The sequence below is a fragment of the Carassius carassius genome, chromosome 24 (genome assembly GCF_963082965.1).
Source record: "Carassius carassius chromosome 24, fCarCar2.1, whole genome shotgun sequence".
Lineage (NCBI taxonomy): Eukaryota > Metazoa > Chordata > Actinopteri > Cypriniformes > Cyprinidae > Carassius > Carassius carassius.
In genome coordinates, this window is record NC_081778.1 from 1,155,151 (window position 1) to 1,171,364 (window position 16,214).

The following is a 16,214-nucleotide window of genomic DNA, read 5'->3' on the forward strand; positions in this document are numbered from 1 at the left end:
TTCTTAACAGAACACTCTAGTAAATAAAAAAAAAAAAAACTATGGCATAATTTATTCAAAATACAATAATATCATGCTAAGTATACTTCAAATCCAAATTTAAATCCATATTTACTGACATATCACTTAAGACTCATATAAGATTAGGAGTTTATGACCTCTGTAAAATATCGGTCTTTAAATGCAAGATATTTAAAGTGTACCTGAAGTATCAATCAAATATACCCCAGTACTCCTTTAAATCAACCGATATTTAAACCTCTTTAAAAAATAAGCCTGGCCTATATTTACATCTCTAAAGAGAACAAAACCAACCGGTTTATTGTAAAGCACTATAAAGGCATTTAAAACATTGTACAGACAGCATTATGACATTTGTAAAGTTGATTTTAAACCATATGTATTATTATGTGCTACACGGATCAAGTTGAGTTGACTTGTTTTGTTGTACGCTGTATGTTGATAGTTCATACAAGACAAGGCTGCACACAGATCAGCAGCAAACACAGGCCTGCATCATTTGAATAGCTGGCTTCGGCCCCGAGGTGTTTCCGTGGCTCTTCCACACCTCAGACTTCTGTGCTGTGTTTCTGCTCTGAAGGCACGAGGGGACGGGGAATTTGGAGGAAAGCTTTCCTGTTCTTTTGACACGAAGGTCCGCTCTTCCCTCGAAGAAAAGTCTGTACAAATATGGCACTATGTATCATCACAATACATATACTGAATAGTTCAGCCCAAAATGAGTTTCCTGATTATGTATTCAATTCCAGGCCATTCAAGATGTATACTACTTTCTTTCTATAGCTTTGAACTAATTAGAGAAGATGTTTTGAAGAATGTTGGTAACCAAACAGCTGCTGGTAGCCATTGACTCACACAATATGAAAATAAATCAATTCAATGGAAGTCAATGGCAAGCATCTGTTTGGTTACCAACACTCTTCAGAATATCTTTATTTGTGTTCAACTGATGACAACAACTGTATCCCTTTAATTTTTTGGAGGAAAGCAATGCAGGATTTGTCTCTAATGGAAGTGAACGGGGCTCAACTTAAGCCTGATTCTGACAGTAATTGTTTCTCATGGGGACATAAGATATTTTCATCACTTAAAGGGTTTAGTTGGTGGTTTTATTGCCATCTGAATCCAGAATGTCAATGTTTCCCTCTCACCATTCGCGTGAAAATATCCCTGGCTGAATATGTTTTTTGACAAACATAGAGGTTGTGTGGTAATCCCAAACCAGGTCTCTGAGTTTACAAGAAGAGATCAACTCAGAATTCACTGTTCAAATCCGTTTTGAGCACTGCCAAACACCGTACGGTAACTGTTGTACTTTGCAGTAATTTGCATGCACATTTATTACTGAAATACTGTAAAAGTATAGGCTACAAGAACAATATTTTTATAACTCCACCACAGCGAGTGGGAGCTAAGAACAAAAAGAAGGAAGAAAAGCATTTACACTTTAAATGGGTCATTATTATGGCAGCAGTAGGTATGCAATACAAATTAAAAATATGTATTATATACATGGAAATAGAAACCGTTCCCGGGCTCGTAAAATCACAGAACTCGCTTCTCCACTGTCAACAAATCACTATCCGAGTAATATCTCAGAAGTGCCATGCAAATATATATATATATATATATATTGTTGTTTCCCACATCAGGAACATTTACTGTCCGAATAGGGCTATAGATCATTTTTGATGGTTTAAAATGTATATTTAGACAACTTCAAAGTCAACCTCAGCTGACACATAAGGGTCTTCACTAGGAAAAGGTCATGCAGGAAGCATATTTGTTGATAAAAGTATTTAATTATTATATATATATATATTTATTTATTTTTTTTCTGAAATGACTAATCGTTTTGTTAATTTTCAGGTGAACTGTCCCTTTAACGGCAGAAAATGACCAGTAGCTTCCAGGCCGCACCATCAGCAAGCCAGGCTTTATTTGGTGCTCTCCAGATTATGTCTGAGTCAGTATTTTATCAGCCACGTTCAGCAAGCGCATGCAGATATATGGCTGCCTCTCGCTCCCCTTAAACTACTTCCCCTCCTGCCTTTGAGAGTGGAACACTTCTGTCCAAATCAGACACAATACATCTCGTAATCTCCCTGCTCTGATATCCAGCTTAATGTGTCTGCGCATTCCTCACGCAGACGGCCACTGCAACTTATCATTTTGAAAAGAAAAAGCAGACTCATCCCTCCTTTCTTCAGTGTCAGAGCCGCAGACGCGTGGGTCCGTGTGGACCTGATTGAATTAGTGTACACAGCAGCCCGACATTACAGCTCTAACAGAAAGCTCTGCATGGAGCGCAGCCGTGGATTGGGTTGCCTGTCTTTCCTCACCTCGTTCTCAGCCAAGCGGCGGAAACAGCTGGCCTGCATCGCTGAGAGCTTCTAATGAATTGAAGTCTTGGGCGTAAGGATGGACTGATTAGATGAGAAACGACTAATATTCCTGTGTGACTTGGCTGAGTGCGGATGGGCTTGAAAGGCATGCGAGAGATGCCACCATAAACAGCCTCAGACTCTGGCGGGCCGCAGATGGGGAGGAACCTTATTTATAGAAGAGAAGGGGACGGCCATCTCCACACCAGAGGGGCGCCTTTTCATTTGTGGGACTGGGCAGGACTGCTGTTAACCTCAAACAGGAATCTCAAATGAAATACTTGAGGGAAAATAGTTTTCTTAACAAAAATGCTTATACATAATAAATAATAGATTATTGCACTTTTTTCCCCTTCATTATGTCATTTCAGTGAGTCCCCATGAAATGGCCAAATGAATGTGGTCATATATATAAAAAAAGGGTTCAAGAGGACATTCGTTGGTTGCAGGGTCATTTTTACTGGGAAATTGTACATTTGAAATGCATGCATCTGCTGAAATATAATTTTGTCAACCTTCAGTAGCACACAAGTACATGGTTGCAAAGGAATTACATGATGTTTTGTAAGCTGACGAAAAGGTAATAATTAATTAAATCATAAACATATTACAATTTACTAAAAATGTATTCTGTATAAAACCAAGTACTTCACAAGGAAATCACATCTGCACATTTATTTTTTCAACACTATTATTGTTATTACAGGACTGGAAACTAGAGTATCCTTAATAAGATATTTATTTTAATAAAATCAAAATAATGTTAAAATAAATATAACCAACTCTTGTATAATCCACATGACTCCAGTCCCTCAAGCAGCATCTCTGCATGTTTGAAACAAATCCATCAAACACTTTTAACTTCAAACCATTGCTTCCAGCTAAAATACGAGTCCAGAATAACTCTCTTCCTCCAGTGAAAAAGTGTTCTGGTCTGAATCAGGAGAGAAATCTGCACAGATCAAGCAGCGTTTAAACAGCTCTAAACAGATATGTGTCTGGATTCTGATGTGAGAGACGAGAAGATGCACTTTTTCACTGGAGGAAGTGTTATTATGGATTATGAGTTAAAATCATCTTAATGCTGGATGTGTTTCATCTTTTGTCTTCTCCAGATGTTCACTGATGGACTGGAGTGCTGTGGATTATTGTGATGTTTTTATCAGACTCTCATTCTGACGGCACCCATTCACTGCAGAGCATCCATTGATGAGACACTGATGCAATGCTACATTTCTACAAACCTGATGAAGAAACACACTCATCTCTAGTACTTTCTATGTGAAAAAAAGCTCTGTTGCTACTGTTCAAGGAGGTTATTATATCTATTTCTAGAATATAAGGAAAGTGTGCCGTCAGAATATGCAGAATTAATTGAATGACTGTCAAAAGAGAGTCAGTTAGTTACAGAATCAATATTGTGATGTTCACCTTTAGCTTCTGCTCTGCTTCCGATGACATGATGAAGTAAAACAGACAGAAACAACCACTAATTCATGTTTGATTGAACCAGCTGTTACTTGACATGAAAACAGCTATTTCACATTCCCAGACCAGTCTCGTTGATGTTGTACTGCTCTGGGCTTTAGTGTGGACTGATATGATATGCATGTATGTAACAGTGTGAATCTAAGCCCAGATCTCTGGTCGTTTACAGCAAACAGTGAGGTTTCTTTCCTTTTACTTAATTAATGACTGATGAATCACTCCTTTTCATGCAATTCATCAAAAGCACAGCTGAAGGTTTATTGCATGGTTGCACTGTGAAAACATGAAAATATGGCGAACAAACAAAGAAAAGAGCAGGCTATGCTACCCCTGGAGATGCATTTTATTTCTTCCCATAATGCATTACAAAGACAACACAGCAGCTGCTTTGGTCCTCACATCTGTGGCAATTAATTGTGCTTTTAAATGTACTTAAGAGAGAAAGTCTTTATTTAATAATTTGGGGTTTTCTGTATAAAAGTGGAGTGCTTCACAGGGAATTCTTCTGCACATTTTTCAACACCATATTGTTATTAGTGGACTTCCAACCAGAGTACCTTTAATGAGATATGCAGATTAACCTTTTTGAAGTGGTTCATCATTTTCTAATCCTATCAAGAGAATCATTTGCCTCCTTGTATCTTGTACTTTGGTTGCACTCTCTAATCACTTTTCATTTTGGATAACTCAATAAGATACTTAAATACCGTCTCTTGATACTTTTTTTTCAAAGACACGTCGAAAGTAATTGAGAATAATGGTCGCGAGACAATAAGAAAGGAGAAAGTGCTGATTTATGTAGCGTGTGGAAGCGCGGCTGCAAGGCCAACTGCAACAGACCAAAGTAAACACTACTTTTCATACTTTTCAGCTCTTTTATAAGCTTCTCGGCTTTGAATTATATCAGCTTTAGAGGGTTTCTGAGGAAAAGAGCTGAGGCTGAACTCTTGACATTTCCACTGCTGAAATATGCTTAATAATGAGAGAAACTACAGCGTCCCAGAGCATGTGGAGGAAGCATTTTGGCCGTATACTGTTTCAAACCTAGCAGTAACACATATTTTCACACAGACAGAGGCTCGGCTGGCCACAGTTGTTGGCACTCCACTTCTCAATCTTCATGACAACTCACCACATGCTGTTTGTCTTCAAATTGACCTTAACCCAAGTATAAATAGATGCTCGCGAGGACAGAAGATCAATGTCTGTTCTTGTTTTCTTCATTTTCTGAAATGTCAGGAGGTCTTCCCACAGTTTTTGTTCGACGAGCTGTTAGTCATGCTACGGATCACCTAAAACTACTTGTTTATTGTTGTGCAAATGAGTGCTTTGTTAAATATCTGTTTAAAGCATTTTTCTCCAGATGTGACACAGTTACTTCTTTATAACGCCAAGGACAGCCAGATATGATGAACCTATAAATATAAAGGCAAAATCCCATTTCTAATGTGGAAGAATTTGTACTTTTTTTTTTACTTTTCAAGAGCCACAAATAAATAAATAAATATATATATATATATATATCAGAAATGCACTTTATGTCTTATAAAACAATAACAAACAACCTCTGATTTAAAAATAAAAATAATAACAATAGTACAATCTAACAACCACTGGGGCGGTGATTAAAAAAATAAATTTACTAACATTTATTCATTTTTTTTTTTATTTATTAAAATTTACATTACATTCACATTTATTATAGAAATTTTAACAAACACTGCAGCACTGGTTAATATATATATATATATATATATATATATATATATATATATATATATATATATATATAGCATTGCATATCAGAAAATTAATAAAGAATCATTGAGCAACCTAGAAAATGACAGTGGCAAGGAAAACCTCCCTAGAAAGAGTTTACACTTTATAATTTTGATTACTATATATATATATATATATATATATATATATATATATATATATATATATATATATATATATATATATACACACAAGCGTGTGTGTGTGTGTGTGTTTTGTACTTTCAGGTAAATCTGTGCATAATCCCTTTGTCATTGCCTTGTTTTCTTCTATATTTGAAGCATTTAAAATCTTTTCAGTGCTGTTCTTCCCCGCTTGCGTGGTGGAGTTTGACAGACGTGGCTTCTCCAGGTGATGAGTCTGAAGTCTTGCTGCACAACGGTGGATGCTGATTCTGCGTCACATTAAAGAGCTCTGAGAGCTCAGTTTCTCCTGTGTCTAGGCTCTCCTTCAACATTGTTGAACACTCTAATAAACTCTCTTCAAAAAAGACGACAGACAGGGGAAAGACAGAGAAGTGTTTTAAAGGCAGCCGCTGCTAATTATCTGATGGACCTGACAGATAGCATTTAACAAGAAAATCTGGAGGGAGGACGCGGGAGGAAAAGGTAGGAAGCTCTGTCATGCTCGCTTTAAACAGCTCACAACAGAGCTGAAAGAGAAAGCATGTGGTCTGCTTGCGCTCCTCCTGTGGATCTCTCTGTGTGTCACAGCTGATCTGAGGTCAGACGCTTCTCCTCACGTGTGAATCCTGCTCCATCATCCTCATCACTGATGCACAGATATATGACAGCATGATTTCATCACTGTACTGGTTTCCCTGGAGTGTTCAGAAAATCTAATGCTGATTTCTGGTGTTTCATGTCAAAAGGCCTGAAGTAGGTCTTGAAATGTTGCAATGATTTGCATGCAACTCTACACATTCCCCTTTTCTTTTCCATTGTACTGCCCACAAACCCCATGAATTTGAAGGCTGTTTGTTTAATAGATGTATGATGTCTATAGGCACACGGATGTCTATTTGCATGTGGAAGTGTCAGGGTGAGCATATTTATTTTTATAGTGTGGTGGAATCAAATAAATAAACTCTCCTAAATATCTAATCATGCATTTAGTATTACATTACAGAAACAGTAACAAGTTGGACAGGTTGTGACACGCCTTCATCTTCAAAAACCACAAACCCTGTTCAAGAAAATATGATCCAGACTATATTTAATATGGCTCCACTTGCAACAGAAGAAAAACACGGTTTGTTTCGTCGACCACAGTGTGTTTTGCGCTGTGAATTATTGCTTCCAAGAGTATGAAGCACACAACTAAAGACAAGCTTTATACAGAATTTAGCCCTGTGTTGTTCTGCCTGCTTTCCAACAATTCAGTGTTGTTTCTTCTATTCAGTCTGTTATGTTAAGATTGTTGCATATTATTATGCTAATGCAGTTCATGTATTAATTAAAGGAGAAGTTTACCAGTTTTCAATCAGCTTTGCATTGTTACAATGTCAGAAATTTGTTTCAGTGAACAATGTGATCCAGATGCCTCCATTTATTTGTCAGCAAAATTCGCTGAAACTTAATTAAAAGACAGCAAAATGCGCAAGTTTTTTTGTTTACAGCTCCAGAGCTTTTGTTAAAACAGATCAAATGTCTGTATTTTTGTATTCACACTCACAGACTGGCAGTTCGAAAGTAGGACAGCACCAAAATCAAAAGTGCATTATGGGTAATATATCGTTTTTTGGAAAAGGAGATCGCCGCAGGCCTTTTTCTCAGTTTCCCTTGTTGAGTAGACACCAATTTCTGAATTCCCCCCTTTCTACGGCAAAGACTGCAGAGTTTTATTAAAAGTCCATCTTGCCACTATGAATTACAAATTGAATTGATTGAAACTTGTTTAATTAGTTTTGCATGTTAGTTATTTTTAAACAATGTTGGTTATGTGCTGGATCACTTGAAGTCTATTGTGAAATATGGGTCCTGAAGAAAAACCAGTTTTGACTTATTGCTTCACCTTAATTAGTTAGCGTCCTGCAGCAATGACCTTGAGTGAGTGAGTAATTACACAGAAAGGGTGGAGGATGAAGAAGGTGGTGTGGGAAAATCAAGATCTACAGCTTTCCTTCAGTCAAAGGACGTCGTGAAGGAAGAAGGGATTCTGGGTTTCGCAGTTCCCACTTTCAGTTTCCTCTTGTCGAAACCTGACTTAACGGTGTAAACTTCTGTGTAAGCAAACTCAGAGAACTTCAAAGGGTCAAGAATCCAGCCGGGATTTGGCCAGCGAGATGCTACCCAATAGATCCTGCTCCTCCAGCCGCATTAGCTATATTTGTTTGGGGAAGTGCGGGCATCAGTGACCTCTCTGAGGGAGGGGATAGAGGGTTAATGCCGCCCTGATCCCCTTGGAGAGTATTGGCTTCCAGGGGAGCCACAGGCAGCGGGCAGCAGCCGGGGAGATCTAGTGCTTGAGCCCTGCACAACTTGAGAGAAACTAGCAGAGTAATTTGAGCTAATGACTTAGCGGCAAGCACAGGCCTGACCCCGAGCTTGGCTGGAGCAGATGCTATCAGCTGAACATGGCTCTCTAAGAGGTGAAAATGCGCTGGGCTGCCCCAGTCTGCTCTTTATTCGACGAACACGAGCCCATTAACATTCAGACCGGGACCCGCTAAACACAATTGTAATTAGCGGATATCGGCGGAGCTTCTTTCGGTGGGCTGATGACCGCACTCTTCGGGGGATATTGAGTTTGTTTGTGAAGCATGAGCGAAAAGTAATGTGCGCCGCAAAGAGAAGCACAGGTGGAAGCAGAAGAGCGGGAGCTGCGCGCTACGCGTGGCTTATTTTAAACTTCAGCTCGAGACACTAATGGGGACTCGGTGCTTGTCTCGGTGCGTGAGCGAGACTCATTAACACGGCCATCTTTCTTGAATTAAATCCCAGCGTTAACCGAGAGAAACGCGTGACGCGCGAGATCAGATGAGATGAGATCACATTAGATCACGGGACTGGATTCATCCCGTCTGACGAGGGCAGGGAATATGACACCTGTGTGTGTGTGTGTGTGTGTGTGTGTGTGTGTGTGTGTGTGTGTGTGTGTGTGTGGAACAAACATCGATTGTGTCAGACCGGTGAACTGCTGACAGGCCAAGCTGATGGACACGAACACTCATAGGCTACTGCATCACAATTTTTGATGTTTCGGATTAATTTTCTGCATTACTTTTATATATGATTAAAACACATTCGTCATTCGGTGTATTAAAATTATGTAGCCTATACAACATTCAAATAATATGATCAATAATAATAATGCTAAATAGGCTACATACACACACGCATATATATATCATGAGCTCATTTTTGTATGAAACCTTAGGAAAAACAGTTACTTTGCTTTAATTTCTAGGTATTATCTTTAAGTGCTGGTAATCATATTTTTATTTGTATTTGAAATTAGTTGGGCGTGTGAGAGACGATATTTAACGATATTAAGTTACCTCTCTTATTAATGCAAACAGTGACATATTAAAGAATAGCATCCACTCCCTTATTAAACTCTCCACCGATATTTGTCTTTCTTCTCTCTTTGCTTTCTTTGTCATTTTGCCACTGTTTAGGTTCAATCAGCCCTTCTTGATCATTCACGAAAATGCTTTTCATACACATAATAAACACATAATACATATCCACCCAGTTAAAATAATAATAATAATAATAATAATAATAATAATTAAAAAATAAAAATAAATAAAGATTAATATATAAGAAACACTTTTCAAAAGCACGTTATATTCTCTAAGCTGACAAATTCACAAAATCATAAACTGGTGTTAACAGCTAAACGCTTAAAAAAAAAAAAAAAATTATGGAAGGTAAAACTAACAAACATCGCAAATAAACCGTGGATCCTAAAACAGCTTCCCTGAACACACACACCCGTGTCTTTAGAGGAGATCTCCTGTATTTGTGTTTGAGAGGCGAGCTGACGGCTCTAATGATCTTATTTAGACCAACTCTCTCTCGTGCCTTGATCAGTCTAATGAGAGGACATCTCCTGTGACACCTTTATGGAGGAACCGACCCACGTCTCGCTTTAGAGCCTCGGACACATGATGGATCTTATTAAACACACATGTATTCGATTTGTTAATACCTTTTCTCTCCTTTCCTGACCTGAAATGTTATTTACGGCCTGACTCTAATGGTAGATTAAAGTTGTAAAGATAAACGGTGCAGAATAGAGGGAGACCATTAGAGGCTGTTTCAGATCGTGTTTTAATGTGCTCGGATTGACTGAACTATGCGGGACCAGCATGCGTTGCACACACACACACACACACACACACACACACACAGAGAGCGAGAGAAATGCTTAGACATTTTTCATAAAGTAACTATCAAATTAATCTGTTTTTACGCGTTTCGTTTTGAATAGCTTATTATTAACAAATCCCAATAACTGCATTAAAATATCTTCGTTTGAATTATTATTAGGCTATTATTGTTATTTTTTACTCACAAGCGCAGCATTAAATCATCAAGTCGTCAAATATCGTATTTAGAATTCAAAGCGGCTTCTAAATATGGATATGGTCTCAAATCTGCTTATCTGATGGAGAGCCTAAATGTCTCTGTTCTCACTGTCGCAAAGAACAGGCTTCTCGCGCTCCTTCACTTCACCTTTACCTGATCCCAATCAAACAGAGCTGCCTGGGCTTCTTTGATGTTTTCAAAGGCTGTTTTACAGAAACAATAACTCTTTTTATTGAGAACAAATGTTGACATTTGAAGGGAGTATGAATGGAAACCGCCTGTGGTGCCATTTTGACAACAGTGGTCCATCCCCCCGGGATCCCACCTGAGATTAAAGACTGAATTTCAATAATTCACCTCTAATAATGAAGCCTGTGTATGCACAGCGCAACACGCTTCAGGTGACAAAATCTGGCGTTATATTATCGAGAAAAGCAAACAGCATTGGCCATGTGTCATGGCGCTAAACGCGCGTGAACCATCAATCTGCTCGAAAACTTCAATATGTGTAATGATTATTTAATAATTATTCGTTTAGGCTACAATCTGTATTTACAATTATTAATAATAAAAAAATAAAAACAATTATGTTTGATATTATATCGCGTTATTATTATTATTATTATTATTATTGTTGTCTCTATTATCTTTCTTTAGGCATCCTTTATATTTAAGAATTGCTGTATCGAAAGGCTAAAGTTAAATGTTAACGGGGTCACCCGTATAAGAGAGACGTCATTGCCATATCGCACGGGCGCGCGCAGGGCCCCGTCGGAGCTGGCAGGTGTTTAGACACGATTTTATGGATCGTTCGATATCAGTCTATAATGAAGGCCGACTGAGCATCTTAAACCCCCGGGAGCTCATAACGCTTCCTCTCCAGCCCTGTGTTCATCACGCTGAAAAATAGATGAAGGCCTGGATTATAAGCAGCCTCTATTATTCACTGCCATCCAGAGCACATTCAGCATTCACGCTGCATACACACACACACACACACACACTGGAGATGTTAAGCGCACTTTTGTAGAAATAAAGAAGAAGAGTTTGAAATGTGTCGTCTCTAAATGGTGCCGCGTAATTTGACGCAGTTTTATAATCTGTGTAGCGGGTCTGAATTTGTTTATTACGCTGACACATATACATTATGAAAGCAATAATAATCTATTTGAGGATATGAGAAAATGAGACTAGCTTTAAATGTTGAAAGAAAGCCAGTCCACGTGGTGCCAGTGCAGACTAGCGCATTTTATTTACAATCAGAGATATAAATTAGTAAAAGTCTCCTTGTTAACAACATCGTGTAACTTCGGCTTTTTAAATAAAAAGCAATCATGATTTATTTACAAAACAATGCTCAGTCACCATTGCAATACAACTTGCATAAATTATAGGCATTACAAAAATAAATATCAAATGTATTCCACTCTTAGTCAAGTTTATTATACCAGTCCCGAGTTCTCGTTTACACTCCACAGCTCGAGCTCTGCAGTGTCCCACGCGCGTGCACGACTGGCGGCAATGAAGCTACTGTAGGGATCCTGAGAAATAGTCTCCTCGTCGAAAAGTCACATGTGTTGGGATAAAGTACTTCATCAATCAATCAATCAATCAATCAATCAATCAATCAATCAACAGTTCACCCAAACCACACTGGCTATTGTGCCTAAACAATCTCTTTTCTTTTCTTTTCCATAATTGTAAGCTACGTGTTATTGTTCTATAGGCAGATGCTTTGTAGTCCGTGGGTGTACAGTGGCACACAAAAGGATCCGCGTACGAGCAAATGTTAGTTTCAAACAGCTTGGCCAGGGAGAGAGAGAGAGAGAGAGAGAGAGAGAGAGAGAGAGAGAGAGAGAGAGAGAGAGAGAGAGAGAGGGGTGATGGCTTGTTCGCTTTGTTCAAAGCAATTGTGACACCTACCTGTGAACCAAGGAAACAAAAACCTACATCAGTCGAGATATATACTATAACTATTGCATTAAGAAATCCGCACTAAATCTACACAACCACAAAGCAGGCCTCATATTCATGCTCTGTGGAACATATTTATTGACAAGAACAATACGACTAATCAAATATGAGGAAGTGGCTTTTGGAAACATTCCAACGTTGTCATGAGAACGGCACATAACCTGCACTTTAATGCTTATATTAGCGACTTACTTGAAGATCTTCCCCGTCTTTAACTCGACAGGTATGACTGGGCTCTTACTGTGAACACCTCGCTGGGGTCTGCAGAAAACAAACACCCGTTTTAGTACAACGTTTGGACAGCTTAAATACCTCGTAAAATGTAGACTTGACCTTTGCTTTCGATTATGAGAAAAATAAAAATGTTGAGAAAAAAAGAAATAGGCCTATCACGTTAACAATAAAATAAAATAATAAACATGCGGCGGTGATTCAAAAACAACAACAGCCAGCTAAGAAAACCATTTGAGCGATATTAAAAGTGCCTCGACTAATTAATATAAAAGATTTACTTTACAATTGGTTAAAATACATGTAATCAGTTAAGTCAGATTCTAGCTGGCTGAGTTCAGCAGCACGTGTGCACCCTTTACGCACCTTTTTTGGAGTCTGCGTTGGAGGCCCTGAAGTGCTGCTCAGTCAGGTTTGGACTGGTCTTCAGCAGAGACTCGGCGCTCTGTTTGTGCAGGAGTCCCTCAGCAGCTGAATTATAGCGCAGTATCCCTTGGCCCTGCAGCGGGCTGAAATTGCCATAGTTTGTGTAATTACTGTAAAACGGCGAGGTGTAATAAAGCGGTCTTCCTAATATAGAGGTGGCGGGGTACACTGCGCCTGCTGGAGACGCGCTGGACGCCGGGGAGGTCAAAAGGCCAACACCCGGGGGACAGTTCTGCTGCTGCTTTGGGTCCGAAGTGGCGATCTCGGCTAATGACCACAGCTTAGGCTTGACGCTTTGGTTTTGACCGTCCAGACATGCTTTGTTGGTGCTGTTCTCTCGGTGATGATGGGTCAAGAGAGGGGCCTCCACCGCGGTCAGAGGGGAGGAGGTCAGCGGCTCGGGTGACGGGGCTCTCTGCCTGACCTCGCGTCCCGTGTCCAGATCACCAGAGTCGCATTTGTCCTTGATATCGGGTCCAGAATCACAAACCCGGTCCCCGGTCCTGCACGCGACCTTCTCCCCGTCCGATTCCACCGAGCACGAGCGATCTGTCAGGTGCAAACCGATGCCTGCGGACGAAGACACAGCCATGAGTCACTGCTGTCACAACTTCTCTTAAAACTGCATTGCGATTTATGCATTATAATTCTGTATTGGGCTACATTATATAGTTGTCAAATATCTTTTTACAATAAATGCAGTATACATTTTACTTTTTACATTTTTTTTACCAACCGTAAATAAGTTTAAATTAAATTAGCTTATAATAATAATAATAATAATAATAATAATAATAATAATAATAATAATAATAATAGTAGTAGTAGTAGTGCACCTTCGTCCTCAGCAGACGCTTCACTGTTGTCCGTGTTTTTATCCGTGCGCTCGTCTTTTCTCTCCCCATCGCCGTCCTCCTCGTCCTCATCCTCACTTTTATTCCGTGGTGCCCATGTCACCTTGTTCTCCTTCTTGAGTCTTCTTCTGGCGTTGGCGAACCAGGTGGACACCTGCGTGAGGGTCATCTTGGTGATGATGGCCAGCATGATCTTCTCTCCTTTGGTGGGGTAGGGGTTCTTCCTGTGTTCCTGGAGCCACGCTTTTAGCGTCGCCGTCGCGTCCCGCGTGGCGTTCTTCCGGTACGCCGGGTCGTTGAGCTGGTACGGGTAACCTGGACTCCCGTACGGGTGATAACTGATGGCTCCTGCCATTCCCGTGGTGTGCGCGTCATACGGGGAGCCCTTCAGAAACAACAGATTTTTTTTTTTTTTGTCAGTCATCTATGTTATTATTATTATTAGTAGTAGTAGTAGTAGAAGTAGTAGTAGTAGTATCGTATGACGCTTTTTGTCGCTTTTTATCATAAAACAAATATAGCGCAAATGAAACAAAATTAATCAACGCTTAATTTAAATGCAAAGAAACTAATGATTTATTCTGCATTATATAACGTTAATGTTATTAATTAATGTTATTATAAAGTGTAACCAAAAATATAATACTAATAATAATTAAGCCAATAAACAATGATTAATCCTTCATGTAATTATCAGAATGCACAATTACATGGACCGGGGTGGATAACAGATAATGGGTAATTGCAGCAATTTTGCATAATCACCAGGCTGACTTTCCCAGTGCTCTTTCAGTGTCAGAGGCATATCAGTGAAGCGCAGCATTACAAATCCTATTAGAAAACCACTGGATATGGAGCGCTTTCTCCCGCTTTCATGAGCCCTGTCATTAGCATTGCGATTCATCAATTGACGATTAAATAACGCCTATTTAACCGCACATCCCTCCAAATCTCACCTCAAAAATATGCCGTGCAATTACACACTTTTTTTCTTATTAATAATTTTAAAATACCACAACCAATAATTTGAGCTATTGTCTAAAAAATAACCCGGTGTTGAGCAGGCCTATTAACCGTGCAAAAGTAAATTGTAAAAGTGGGCCTGAAGGAACTCCAAGACATATTTGGACACACGCTGTTATTGTTTCACGGAAATAAGCGCGCATTTATAGCTGCGCATTTTATTTTCGACCTAACGGACGAACAAAATAACTTTTAGATCATAACCAGCTGCATTCTGCACCCGAACAGTATTTGTATTCATGACCCGCATGAGCTTCTCTATGAAACACACACCCGCGCGCGCGTGCATGCAACTCCCGAACCCGCAACCAAAACTATAACCATCCTATCATGCAATATTCATGCATTCCTATCAAGAACAATGCCTCGTGAATGGCGACGGCTCTACATCCACAGCAGCTGTTTACCATGTAGGACGGGAATCCCGTGGCTGGGTCTGTGGAGTAGGGCAGAGGGCTGGAGAAAGCGTTGGCCGAGGCTGTGAACGCCGCAGATCCGGGGTACGGGCTGAACGCTGAACCGGACGAGGACCGGGCCAGCTCCTCGCTCCTCGGGGCGGCCAGCGGACAGGAGTAGAGCGCCAGGGAGCCCGGGGGCTGGTAGAGGTAACCCTGAGGATAGGACATTATTACAGCTTCTCCAGAACAGGAACGCGGGAGGGCAGAGCACGGGCTGATCGATGCAATCAGCGCATTTAACCAGCGCGCGCAGGGATAAACTAATAAAAGAAAACAAATAAAAGCGCAGAAGAGGAGCGATCAGCAGAGTGCCGTCATGAAGATCCCCTAGCGTCCGTTTGTTTGTAGTGCTCGGGAGTGGAGAGTGAAGAGTTGCTGGAAGGAGCAGGCGAGTTTCTGAGAGCATTGGAGAAACAGGAGCTGTCAATCACGGCTCATCTAAATATTCCGTCTCCGCCCCCTCTCTCGCGCTCTGAAATGCAATTCCGGAACAAAACCCGCACAGAGAGCAGCCCTTGCTTCCACGTCGTCGCGTTTCCGTCGTTTATCTACCGCATTTTTCTTTTTTTTTTATTTATTTCAACGGCGGACGGATGACATGATACCATTTTGCCATTTGTCTTATTTTTATTTTATATATAAAAAATTCCACCGAGGCTGTAGAGGTTTTGTTTGTGCATTACAGCGTATTTACACAGTCACACAAGAGCACATCTACTAAATAAATGCGTAATTGCGCATTGCCATTGCATTTGAAATTACATGTCGTTAAGAAAGTGCTTTTGCCTTCTTAAAACTGTTGCACATAATATAACAATGGAATGCATGCAATAAACAAAAGCATTTTCCAAAGAAAATAAGTTGGTTGAATTTTTGTTTCTGTAATTTATTATTATTATTATTATTATTATTATTATTATTTATAACACACAGGATCCCTGTTGCACGGACACAATATGAGTAATTTGTGGAGTCATGAAGAGTGAATATAAAATCAGCCGTCCCTTCTCTCCACTGACCAAGTTTTACCATCAGAACTCG

The 16,214-nt window shown here is 39.8% G+C and overlaps 1 protein-coding gene across 1 annotated transcript; it reads right to left on the reverse strand.

Moving 5' to 3' along the window:
* Window positions 1-11,268: 11,268 nt before the first annotated feature.
* On the reverse strand, window positions 11,269-15,681 carry LOC132102682 (iroquois-class homeodomain protein irx-2-like). The gene is made up of 5 exons (XM_059507276.1): window positions 15,123-15,681; window positions 13,675-14,077; window positions 12,779-13,408; window positions 12,374-12,442; window positions 11,269-12,130 (listed from the first exon to the last, which is right to left on the reverse strand). Exons 1-4 carry the CDS (start codon window positions 15,339-15,341, stop codon window positions 12,393-12,395), a joined length of 1,302 nt encoding a protein of 433 aa, XP_059363259.1. The 5' UTR covers window positions 15,342-15,681; the 3' UTR covers window positions 11,269-12,130; window positions 12,374-12,392.
* Window positions 15,682-16,214: the final 533 nt, after the last annotated feature.

Excerpts from the sequence above, each read along its gene's own strand:
- LOC132102682 (XM_059507276.1), bottom strand. The coding sequence starts at position 15,341 with ATGTCCTATCCTCAGGGTTACCTCTACCAGCCCCCGGGCTCCCTGGCG. Across the intron at positions 14,078-15,122 it reads CGGGATTCCCGTCCTACATG|GGCTCCCCGTATGACGCGCA; the intron begins GTAAACAGCTGC and ends TTGTTTCTGAAG. Across the intron at positions 13,409-13,674 it reads AGCGTCTGCTGAGGACGAAG|GCATCGGTTTGCACCTGACA; the intron begins GTGCACTACTAC and ends CTTCGTCCGCAG.